The 12,358-nt window shown below is 48.6% G+C and overlaps 1 protein-coding gene across 1 annotated transcript; it reads right to left on the bottom strand.

Annotated features, from left to right (window-relative positions):
• Positions 1–225: 225 nt before the first annotated feature.
• FASTKD3 (FAST kinase domains 3) lies at positions 226–11,439 on the bottom strand. The gene is made up of 6 exons (XM_049767952.1): positions 9,968–11,439; positions 8,804–8,889; positions 5,245–5,419; positions 4,204–4,273; positions 2,413–2,527; positions 226–512 (listed from the first exon to the last, which is right to left on the bottom strand). Exons 1-6 carry the CDS (start codon positions 11,409–11,411, stop codon positions 414–416), a joined length of 1,989 nt encoding a protein of 662 aa, XP_049623909.1. The 5' UTR covers positions 11,412–11,439; the 3' UTR covers positions 226–413.
• Positions 11,440–12,358: the final 919 nt, after the last annotated feature.

Raw genomic sequence — 12,358 nt, 5'->3', positions numbered from 1 at the left:
TTTGGTCAACATTCACATCTGGGATTCCACTCTCAGTGGCTGCCTTCCTCTACCCAAGTCTGCAGGAAGGAAAGGGGGGGTAGGTAAGGTTTCTTTGCCTTTGTGGGAGAGAAAACAAAGGGAACCTCCTTTCAGAGGGCAGGTAACTGCAACAAATGAAAAATGGTGCAAAATACCCCTTTACAATATTCCTTTATTGCATGAGATCAATCGGGCTTCATGTAGAAAAGCATCATTGATGCTGATAATTAAATAAGGAGAATCATAAATTCAAATTTATGCTGGTCAACATATACACAGTATATGGGCTCTTCTGGAGCATATACACACTCCACCGGCTCTTCTGTCCTGCTTGAGAGGCCTCTGTGTACACGGGTCCCCAAGGACACGCCTGAGGCTGAGCCACTCTTCTGTCACCAGTGCACTCCAGTGCTCTGAGAGAAAAGTTTCTTCTGCAAGTAGTCCACGAGCTCTATCTTTGACGTCAGCATCTCAAGCTCATAAAAAGGGATCTGCCAGGGAGGGAAAGGGGAACCTGTGAGCACTGCACAGATGTAGAAGACCTTTGGCTTTTCTCACACAACCACCCCACACCCTGTCTGCCCAGAAGCTGGGAGGGACCCTGGCAGTAAGGGTAGTAAATGGATGATGCTTAAAGGAAGAACCAGCCAGGACTCAGCATAATATTCGCGAATTAGGTTAAAACCTACAACCAGATGAGACATAGATTTTGGAATGGAAATGGGGACCTACAGGTAGGGGAGAAAGGTCAGAATGGATTTGGGGGTTTGGGGGGAAGGGAGAGGCCATAGACTCAGATTAGGGTACATAGAGGCCCATAGACATGCTGGTCTCAGTTTACCCTCTGAGCAGTAAAGAAACGATGCGAGCTCATAAAATAGATGGGGAAAGTGGATAGTACCAGGAGCAAACAGTCAATTAGACATTGAGTGGAAATAAAAATGATTAGACCAAAAAAGAAATGAGTAGACCTAAAACCAAACCCAAAGTCAATGACAATAGAATCAAGATAACCCAGTCTACAACAAGCTATACACAAAGAGGACCTGCTACACTAGCATTCCAGGGGGCAAGGTGGGTGGTATGTAATGCATGCTGGGAACAGGGGTGGAGGGAGGACAACACCGGTGGTGGAAATTGCCCTAATTCAATGTCACTTTGTACCTTAAATATAACTGTGAAAGACCTATAATTCACATTGGTCACAATAAAAAACAGAAAACAAACAAACAAAAAAAACCAAAAACCGAAATGCAGGGACAAACGAAAGAGGACAGTGGGTAGAGTGCTGGTCCAGTAGGAAGCTGTACTGGTGGGTTCAAACATCTGCATCTGAGTGATCACCAAGCACTGTTGAATGTGGTCCCCAAACCAAAGAACAAAAGCAAAGGGGATAAAAAGAAACTAACAAGAGGGGGTTCTGGGTACAGGGGGTGGTATGGAGTGCATGCAGAGATGCAAGGGACTAGTCACCTAATGGGAAAGCAGCTGTCAGGCTAATGAGAGTCCCAAGATTGAGGCTTCCTTTCCCTCTCCTCGGGGACTCTCTGGGGTGTCTGTATAACTCCAGTGAGAGCTAAAGAAAACCCTTTTAACACATACCCCTTCAGCTCACACACAGACACCCCACTGGGTAGACAGCACCGCAGAAATGGTCTGTGTGTACAAAATTTCCAACCAGGCTCTAGCTCGCTGTCATCTGGCAAAAAGAAACCCAATTCAGGGGGTGGCCAGACAGTGAGAAACATGGGGTGACAGCGCCTGCATCTGTGTGGTAAAGGGTCTCTTGTCCTTTATTTGGCTGGTTGGTTTTTGGACCACACCTGGTAGTGCTCAGGGGTTACTCCTGGCTCTGTGCTCAGAATCACTCCTGCTGTGGCTCAGTATCATATAGGAATGCGAACCTCTGGCATCTGTGCAAAGAAAGGGTCCTCCCCACTGACCTATTTATTACGCTGACCAGTTGTCCTTTTTTAATTCAAGGAACCAGGGAAGAGAGCAGAAGATAGACCAGCACTAGAATCAAGCATGGCTGGTGTTTTGGGGAACAGAGATAAAAAAAAAACTTAGGGACAGGGTTCCAAAATTCTCTGTCACAGAATCCCCCAAAGAGGTGCCATGGAAACCCCCCACTCCTCTGGTTCCCAAAATGAGAGCGGTTTTTAACAGGAGACTGAGGTTCGGGGGACAGAGACAAGAGACCCAACTTATAGGAGACCAAGGTTTGGGAGGGACAGAGAGGACAGAGCCCTGACTTACAGGAGTCTGAGACCTAGTCAGGACCCCAGTTGGAATCTAAGTTAGACCTGCCTTCTGGGGCTGTGAAGGGTAGATAGGGCCTGTGAATCCTACGCGGATGGATGGACAGACACACAGACACAGCATTTGTACCTGCACCACCTGGTAGCCCAGCAGACGCAGGTGTCTCTGTTTCGTGGCTTCCTTCCCCAGTAGATGCTGGGTGTTCAAGCAGAACCTCTTGGGCCCGTCAATGCAAAGTGCTATCCTGGAAAATCAGATGACAGAGCAGTGTCTTTCCAGCCCTGAAGTCCGAAGTCTGGTCTAGGCTCTCCCAGCTCATCCAGGTTCCTCCCTGCTGATCAGACTCACTAAAGGACACGTTAATTTTCCATCTACTGGAAGATAAACTCAATTCTCCAAACACTGGCCTATAAATTATAAAACCACACAAAGAACTTCCAAAGGTTGCAGGCTGCCATGTGTTACCCCTCCCTCAACTCCATATGCTAATCTCACCTGGATGATCAGACCCACACACACCAGGGATAGACTGTGGTATCTCAAAGAGAGAATAATAGGGTTGCCTGGGGGGAGGGAGTGAGAGAGGATGGGCAACCAAGATGGTTGCAAAGGAGCAGGGAAGAGGTTGCTTAGCTTAGAAGTCATGTGGACACAGTGGTTAGGGCCTTGTAATAAAGTTGGATTTCTCCTGAAACTTCATCTGACTGTTTTGTGAATTTCTGTACTGTCATCCTGCAACCTTCAGACCCACCAGGCCATAGAGGCTGCAGGAGTCAGGCTGAGCCGACTCACCCTACAGACACTAGGACACATTAATGTATATTTACGACAGCCATGCAGTGTTTCATTGATTTTTTTGAGTTTTGTTTTTGGGGCTATACCCAGCTGTGGTCAGGTTCCATTCCTGGCACGATTCAAGGGACCAGATGTGACCATCTAAGATTAGACCAGGCTCAGCTGTGTGCAAGGCATATGCCCTCCCTGCTGTGTGGTGATGGCTTTGGCCCCATGCAGTGTTTTCTCTCTTTTTTTTTAATGCTTAATTATTTAGCACCATGGTTACAAGGCTGTTCATAATACAGTTCATTTCAATTTTAGACAGCGCAAATTCCATCACCAGTGTCTACCTCCCTCTACCAATGTTCCCAGAGTCCATCCCATACCCTGCTTCCCCTCCCCATCCTAACTGACATCTTTTTAAGTTTGGTTCTCAAAGTTTGGGTCTCCTGATTTCTATGTTGTTGACCCTGTACTTTGGATATTTAGTTTTTTCCTTCCTTAATACCACCAATGTATCCCGGACTCCCTTGACTCTGTCCCATTATTTTACATTTGTCTTTCTCCCCCTGCACTCTATATATCTTTCCTTCTCCTTACTATTTTACCTAAAACAAAGGTCATCCTTGGTTCTTTACAACTTGGATTTACCCCTAAACAGAGATTGCCTTACTTGTAAACCTGGGTAGGATTGGTTCAGGATAGCCTGAGCTATCTGTCCTTACTGCCCCAGCCAGGGGTGGTCTCTGTACTCAATAAAAACAGCAGGCAGCTGAGTCTTCATATGAGGTAGGAGACTACATGTTTACCCTCAGCCTAGTTTGGATTATTTCACGCACAGCCCTGATTCAGACTCGTTCACCTGGAGCTGGAGATATGACGTGGGGTGATTTTTATACTCAGGCCAAGAATGTTCTAGAACCTCCATTTAAACCACTGTCTTCCCTCATGAAGTCATTCTAAATGCCACATACAAGTGATATCACCCTGTTCATCCTCTGGCTGCTCTAATAGAATTATCTTCTTGTTCTATCCATGTGGCAGCAAATTGCATAACTGCCTCCCTCCTCAGTGCTGCCTTGTTCTCACCTGCCTATAACCCTCACAGCTTGTGATCATCCCCTCCGCCCCCAGGTTCTGTACCTTTTGTGGATGTCTTCATTCACTGTGAATGGCAAAACAAACCCCTCCTCATCTAATTTTATCTCGACATCTGTGGGGAAAGAAGAAAGGAGACAATCCCCAGGTAAGGTCCCCACAAACCCCTTCTTTCTCTGCACCTGACCCGAGTCTGACTGCATCCATGCTGTGCTATCACCTGGGTGGTCAGCAGCAGAGTAATGGCCACACCAGGTCCCAGAGAGACAGGATAGGACCTGGCAACTCCATATCTCAAACATACCACACAAGGCAACCTTCCCCAACGCAACCCTCCATCATCCTATAATCCCAGTGGGGCTGTACAAGTGCTGGCAGTCCCCAGGACTGAACCTTCCTTTACTTCCTCTCTCATGGCCTGCAGCATTCTGACAGGAACAACAGAGCAGGGGACAGTGCCAAGCACTATGGCTTACCCATCAGTTTAAAAAGCCTATGCCCAGGGCCAGAATGATAGCACAGTGGTAGGGCATTTGCCTTGCATGCTGCCGATCTGGGATAGATCCAGGCTCGATCCCCAGCATCCCATATGGTCCCCCAAACCTGCCAGGGGTGATTTCTGAGTGCAGAGCCAGAAGTAACCCGAGTGCAACATGATGCCCCAAAACAACAACAACAAAGCCTTTGCCCAATCTGTGCTGTGCTGCCCAGAGAACTTCCCACTTGAGTAACAGAATTGTTTCTGCCCATGTTGGTCTGTGGCAGAATGGTCACTAAGCACTGCCAGGGAGCATAGTGAGGTACACTCCAGTACTGATAATGGGATTTCAGCAGTGATCCCAGAATTCAGCATTTGCTGGTTTCCTCCCAGCATCACCCCTCCAAATCCCATTTTTCTTTCCATATCGAGCAGGCAAGGGCACCACCAGACCCACAAATCTTAGAAATGATAGCACCAACGCTGACTACTGCCCAGAGCAGATGGCAGCTCTGGGGCTCCCTGGATAACCCTTTCCCCAGTCCCAGGTCCAGACACCAAGACCCCAATGTTGAGAGAGCCCTTCCAGTGGCTCCCCAGCTTCTTACCAAGTGTGTAACAATACGGGGTCAATACTTTGGAGGCGAAATACCATCTTGCTCCCAGGAGGTCGATGAGTCCATGCATCACTGACTTGTACAGTTGAAACTCCACTGGTGTCTCCAGGGAGCAGCAAGGAGTCAGAAAGGACTTCACGCGGAACTTAGGGAGAAGCTTGGGACCCTAAAGATCAAGAAGTGCAAGCATGAGAAGAAGCAGCAAACAAACAAACAAACAAACAAACAAAACAGGGACTAAAATGCAGGCCCGATAAGCACAGTCTGCTCAAAGATGGATGGATGGGATGCAAGCACAGGATTGAATCTGGGACTCAGCAAACTCCTTTCTCAAAATGCTACTGCAAAATGCTCTTTACTTTGTGGTCAAAATGTCAGGTTCAAAATGTCCTCTAAAGGTGCTGCTAAAAAGGAAAATAAAAAGCAAAGATGCTGCTCACATGGTGGTGGGAGAAAGGAAGAAAGGGTGGGAGAAGGAAAGAAAGGGCTGGAGAAGGGGATGTAAAGTAAAGTAAAATGGCTATCATAGCTCAGAAATGTATTCGGAGCTCTCAGAACAGCTATGGAGCCTGAAGGATGGTCAACTCGAGTTTTGGTTGGTGAAAAATGTAAGAAAATTGATATTTCGATGAGTCAGAGAGGAGACAATCAGCAGAAAAGAGTGTTTGCAAACTGATTCTCCGCCTGACCATAATTTCGTGGAAAGTTCTTACAAACTATCAGGCAAATGAAAGATCTCAACATGTTACTAAGGAAAACATTTTTAAAATCCAGTAACGTATTTTTTTTTTTATTACCTTAGGTGGGGCAAAAATCTCAAGGGAGATAGGAAACCTTGAAGTCATAAAAGATGAATAGATTTATGGGGCTTGAGTGATAGCATAGCAGGTAGGGCATTTGTGGATCGGGTGTTTTCTTTGAAAGCTGCCTACAAGAGTTCTACCCCGGCATCCCATATGGTCCCCTGAGCATAGTCAGGAGTAATTCCCGAGGGCAGAGCCAGGAAGAACCTCTAAGCACTGCCAGGTGTGGCTCCCTTCCAAACAAATAATAAATAATGATAGATTTGATCACAGAAGACTTGAAAGTGTCAGTGCAGCAAAAATAAGGCATCAGCAGTAAAAAAACAGCCAACAACAACAACAAAATCCACTGACAAATCAGATTGGTAGCATGTGCAATATATATTGTCCAGAGTATCTGTTAACATGCTCTAGGACCAAGTCTTCTTAAAACAGCCCAGCAGAGGGGCCGGTGAGGTGGCGCTAGAGGTAAGGTGTCTGTCTTGCAAGCACTAGCCAAAGAAGGACCTTGGTTCGATCCCCCGGCGTCCCATATGGTCCCCCCAAGCCAGGGGCGATTTCTGAGCACTTAGCCAGGAGTAATCCCTGAGCATCAAACGGGTGTGGCCCCAACCCCCCCTCCCCCAAAATAAAAAACCAGCCCAGCAGAATCAGAGGGTTTTGATGCTTGTTTTGATGGAGGATTAGATGCACATAGAAAAAAGGTGATTCACGAGAAATGCAAGTGCCAGAAGGTTTTAAAAATCACGAGGGCAAAAGGATTACTGTTCCTCCCACCATGGCTTGATCTGTGTGGCCTGGGCCTCACCTGGTCAGCAGCAAACATTAAGCAGAAGTGGAACACACACGGCCCCTTAGTGGCCACTGCCCCACATTCACCAGCAATCCCTTTCCGGTACTGTAAAAATTACAATATCATAAACAGCACTGCTATCAGCTAAACTAGAATCTTTCTTAAGAGTGTGAAGAGTGTGGGGGACCATGCAGTGCTGGGGCTCTAACAAGGGTTTCCTGTAAGCCCAGCCTGGGTTCTGGAGCTCTGAGCCCCCCGAAGTCCCTATTGGGCATCTCCATCTCCCACACCTCTAAGGAGGCACCAACTTCAAAAGTGAGGAGCTTCTGTCAGAGCTCCCGGTTGAAAGACAGTGCTGGGGGACCTTAGAGTCCAACAAGGGAGAACAGCTGATAGAATCCCATGGAACCTTCTGCTGTCTGTCAATTAAAAGGGAGGCAGCACTGTGCTCCAGTATTTGCACTTTTGCAGAGGGCAGGGAGAGAGTGACACGGGGGGGCTGTGGGAACTGCTTTAAATGTGGGTTCTAGCCTAGGGAGCAAGTCTGCAAGGAGTCATTTTTCTTTTTTGGTTTTGGACCATACCTAGCAGTGGCCCTCAGGGTTATTCCTGGCTCTACACTCAGGAATCACTCCTGACAGGCTTGGGGGACCTTATAGGATGCTGGGGATAGAATCCAGTTTGCCTGCATGCAAGGCAAATGCCCTACCCACTGTGTTATTGCTCTGGCTCTGAAGAGTAATTTCTGATCTTAGGCAAGTACATGGTGGTCCTTGAAACATAAGTCTGGAGTGGACTTCATGGGAAGCACTAAATGAAACTCCATCAATGAAGGTTAAATTTCTGGTGTGGTGGGAATAAACATATTCAGACGTGAAGGATAAATCTAATCTAAAGGTTTGTACTTTTCTGTTCAGCTGTGGTGTGCTGAGGGCACCCATGGCTCAAGTTCTGCTTCCCTGAGTTAGGTCTAAAGGGGAGGAAGCTGGAAAATTCAGGAGTGGTTGCAGGCTGGAGAAATACCCCACAGACTGGGGCTGGAGAGATAGAAGAGCAGGGAAGGCATTTGCCTGGCAGGTGGGGGACCCAGATTTGCTCCATGTCATCCTGAGTGATTCCTGAACAAAGAACCAGCAGGAAAGCCCTGAACCCTGTCAGGTAAAAACCAAAGAAAGGAAACCGCACAGGTTAGAGGTTAGGGAAATGCAATCCCTCTATTGGATCCCCTTGAAATAATGTTCCCCAACAGTGTGGCAGATGGAACTCTTGTAGAACTAATGTTCTGGGGATTTTCCTTGAGGAAAAAAGCTTCAGCGATACTGCTTTATTTTATTTTAATTTTGGTTTTTGGATCACACCCAGCAGCGTTCAGGGTTACTCATGGCTCTGTGCTCAGAAATTGCTCCTGGCAGGCACAGGGGACAATTTGGGATGCCAGGAATTGAACTGGAGTTCATTTGGGATTGGCTGTGTACAAGGCAAATGCCCTACCACTGTGCTATCTCTCCAACCCAGATACTGCTTTAAACATGGGTAAGAAGATAAAAAGATGGGTGCTATCTCCCTATAATTAGTGGTTACTATTGGGCCTGATGCTAGGCCATCTCTCATTCCTCACAGAAAGTTCTTAAAGGAGATAATACCTACTATAATAATAGATCATATGTATGTGGCTCCTAAGACATTCCTAAGCTTCAAGGTTCATGCTTATCTTCTTCCCTGCGCCTCAGTCATCCCTGGCTATGCTTCTGCTATGTTTTGCCACCTTACTTTTATCCCAATTCCTCTTGTCCTATATAAGTATTGTTGGAATTGAATAAAGTGTCTCTGGTCATCAGCCTTTCTTTCCCATTCATCAAATGGGGGGAAAATACTGGGTCCTCGAATGCCTGGGGGAACGCAAGTTGACCTTTGCCGACTGACAGAGTCACACCCCCCACGATTCCTGCCTTACCTTGTAGAAGGGACATTCTAGGATGGAAGTGAGGAAGAGCTGTGTCAGCTGGGCCAGGCTCAGCCTGTCCAGATGGGGGTCCTCACCTGAAACACACAGCAACCCCCACACTTGAACAGATGTGTGCACCGCTAGTACCTGTCTTCCCGTCCCTCACACCTGAGCATACTTTCAAATGACACCATGACACTGAATATCCCAGACACTGACTCGGTGCTGGGCTCTATAAAATCTCCCAGGGACTTCCAAGATGTAGAGCTCCTGGCCAGAGACAAGGGCTCCAAAGGAATAAAACACATCAACAAAATAAGTGACAACTGCTCTTTCCTGTGGCCAAGGGGACTTTGCAGCTATCTGATTGTCTTTGAATTAAGAGAAGCAATCATACCTCTCTCAAAAATGACAACAACAACAAAAAATCCCCCACAGAAATAAAGAGTGGATGGGTAGGAGGTCACAGTTGTCCTTTGCTCCCAGATAGAAAATTTATTGGTGGGTCATCACTGCTATTCTGAATATTATCTAAAGAAATGCTGCTTTTACCTCTGCAATGTCCTGGCATTCTTTGTTTGTTTGTTTCAGCCACACCCAGCGGCTACTCCTGGCTCTGTGCTCAGTAATTAATTCTTTTTTTTTTTTTTTGGATCTTGGGCCACACCTGGCAGTGCTCAGGGGTTACTCCTGGCTGTCTGCTCAGAAATAGCTCCTGGCAGGCACGGGGGACCATATGGGACACCGGGATTCGAACCACCTTTGGTCCTGGATCGGCTGCTTGCAAGGCAAACATCGCTGTGCTATCTCTCCGGGCCCCAGTAATTAATTCTAACAGGCTCAGGTGACCCTACGGGATGCCAGGAATAGAACCAGGGTCAACCCCGTGCAAGGCAAATAAATGCCCTCCCTGCCTTGCTATAGCCCCAGCCCTGTCCTGGCTTTTTTTTTTTTTTTTTTTTTTTTTTTTTTACTGCTGGGTTTAAAGCATCATCAATCCTGGATCCCACAATTCTGTAGATCGAAGTGCAGGGAAAACACGGCCAAGCACTGCTTAGAGTTAAGCAATGCATAGGAGAGCCACTGAGAAGGTTCCAGGTCACTGTCCCCTCCACCACTCACCCAACCTTCCCCCCCCAAAAAAAAAAAAAAAAAAAACTAGCACCCTTTCACCTTGCAGCTGCTGAAGGAAATACGGGCTGAAGATCTTGGCCATGAAGTTGACTGGATGATGTTCCAGCAGCGAACACGAGTGGAGAAGCTTCAATAGCGATTTTGGAGGGAAGGACTTGAACTGAGTCAAAAGCCTGTTTTCCAGCTTCCTAAACATGGTGGAGGCCTGTGGGGGCACGTAATTGAGTTTTCCGAAGGGTTCCAGGAACTGACACACCTGAGCGGGGGAGAGTTTTTCCGACTGGCACAGGAAGGTCTGGGCAGCAGCATCCAGGATGGGTGCAGAGAGGATGCATTTGCCGTTGCAATACCCCAGGATCTTGCCTAGGATCTCGGGGTCCAGCGACTGAGCACGGGAAACCACGTGCTGCTCCAGGACTCGCATGAAAAAGCGGTCACTGTGGCCAAAGTGGACGAAGGCATCTAAGACTTGGCCCAGCTGGTCATCAGTGAACTTTGGGAGCTGCCTCACCACGTACTTGCCCAGTCTGATCACTAGCGGGAGGGCCTGCGTTTGATCCAGAACCGTGAGGGCAGTGAGCATCCGAGTGAGGCCTGCGGGACTCAGGTAGGGAAGGATGGAGAGTGAGAAATTGTGGATCCGGTTCAGGAACAGCTGGTGCTGGTCCAGCTTCTCGGGACATGCCTGTAGGATGCAGTACAGGGCCACGATGTCGTCGGGGCTGAATGCTTCCAACTTCTCTGCTTGCAACTGATGCATGATCACCTCCAGGGTGGAACTACTGGGCCCATGCAGTTTCAGGAGGCTCTCCCCCAGGATGCAGAGACTGTGTGCATCCAGGTCCCCCCTTTGGAGACGCCTCTTTGATTCAGCCACCAGGCTCAGTAGCAAACTGCTCTGGGCATTTTGGGGACCCACATGCAGCAAAGAGAGGGCTTGCAGAGCTGTCAGCAGACCTGCATGGGATAGATCGGTGGGCGCCTGCTGGAAGGGCTCACACAGAGCTTGGAAGATGCTGCTCTCCAGGACCTCCCTGGGCAGTGTCCTGTCCCCAGCTTTGGTTTCCAATTCACAAATGTGCTGCAAGGCTCGGGCAGCCAGGGCATCAGGCAGCCTCTGCAGCAGGGGGCAGAGAAGCTCTAAGACCTCCTTAGAGGATGCACAGTTATCCAGCTTCATGTTAAACAGCTGCTGGTCCAAACTACTGTGATTCTGCTGCATCTCATCCCTATCCTGAACTGTAGAGGCTGTGTGGTGGAGGTTGCTGAGGTCCTTTCCATTTTCTGAATGGAAGTCCTGGCAGCATGCATGGTGGAACCTGACTCTGAAGGGGCCTGTCGGATCCGCACAGGCCACACAGAGCCAGGGGGACCAACGCCCCTGGGCTACTGGCTGCAGGGGATTCAACTCAGGCTTCTTCAGTGTCCACAGAGCTCTGCGGAGCCTCTGACCAAAGTTCTTCCGCAGGTTAACTAAGGCCATTCCATCGGATTCTCAGCAACTCTGGCTTCAGGACTAAAAGTGAGAAGAAACACAAAAACTCAATCTTTTTTTTTTTGTTGTTGTTGTTTTGTTTTGGGGCCACACCCAGTGGTGCACAGGGGTTACTCCTGGCTTTGCACTCAGATGTCAGGGCAGGTTCAGGGGACCATATGGAATGCCGAGATTCGAACCACTTTCTGTCCTGGATCGGCTACGTGCAAGGCAAACGCCCTACCACTGTGCTATCTCTCTGGCCCCACAAAAAAGCTCAATCTTGAAGTACTTAAAGTCATGCAACAGCCAGGCTCAGGAACAGGACCGTTGTGAGCCCACGTGCGTTAACTTGCAGCTAGAACGGAGCCCACAGCACCCAGGAACCTCAGTAATACTCGTTCACCGGTGCTCTGGCCCTGGGCGCACGAGCACTAAACGAACCCATCAACGTAAGCAACTCCCATCTTTTGCACAGAAAAGCCGGGCATAGGTAGGGAAGTGTGTGGAGCCGCTTTTCTGCAAAGCTCCTGAAGAAGGGGAGTTGCTGGGATTCGAATCCTGGCGGCACAGAACACGTAAGGGCTCAGCAACGACTTGCAAATTTACTGCAGTGTAGGACCAAGCAAAGGCAATACAATTCCTGGGGGTGAGGGGGTCGATGCAAAAGCCTGAATGCAAACGCCCAAGGTGAGAGATGTGCGCCCGCCGTGCAATCTGGTGGGAGCTGAGCATGAAAACGAGGAAGCTGAAAAATGAAGGTTGAAAGAGGTAAACTGAGTCAGAGAGGTGGCGGGAGGGCGGCTGAGTAGTGGGGGGCAAGCGGGTGCACGATCGTAAAAGACGGAAAGGAAGGAGATCCCTGGGGAGAGTTAAGGACACATGCACACACCCCTGGCTGCCAGCCGAGGGCCCCCCCCCCCCCCCCAAGGTTCGTGGGGCAAACCTACCCAGCT

This window comes from Suncus etruscus, chromosome 2 (assembly GCF_024139225.1).
Source record: "Suncus etruscus isolate mSunEtr1 chromosome 2, mSunEtr1.pri.cur, whole genome shotgun sequence".
In the NCBI taxonomy this organism is placed as follows: Eukaryota; Metazoa; Chordata; class Mammalia; order Eulipotyphla; family Soricidae; genus Suncus; species Suncus etruscus.
Note: the sequence above shows the minus strand (reverse complement) of the source record. Positions and strands in the feature narration are given on the sequence as shown.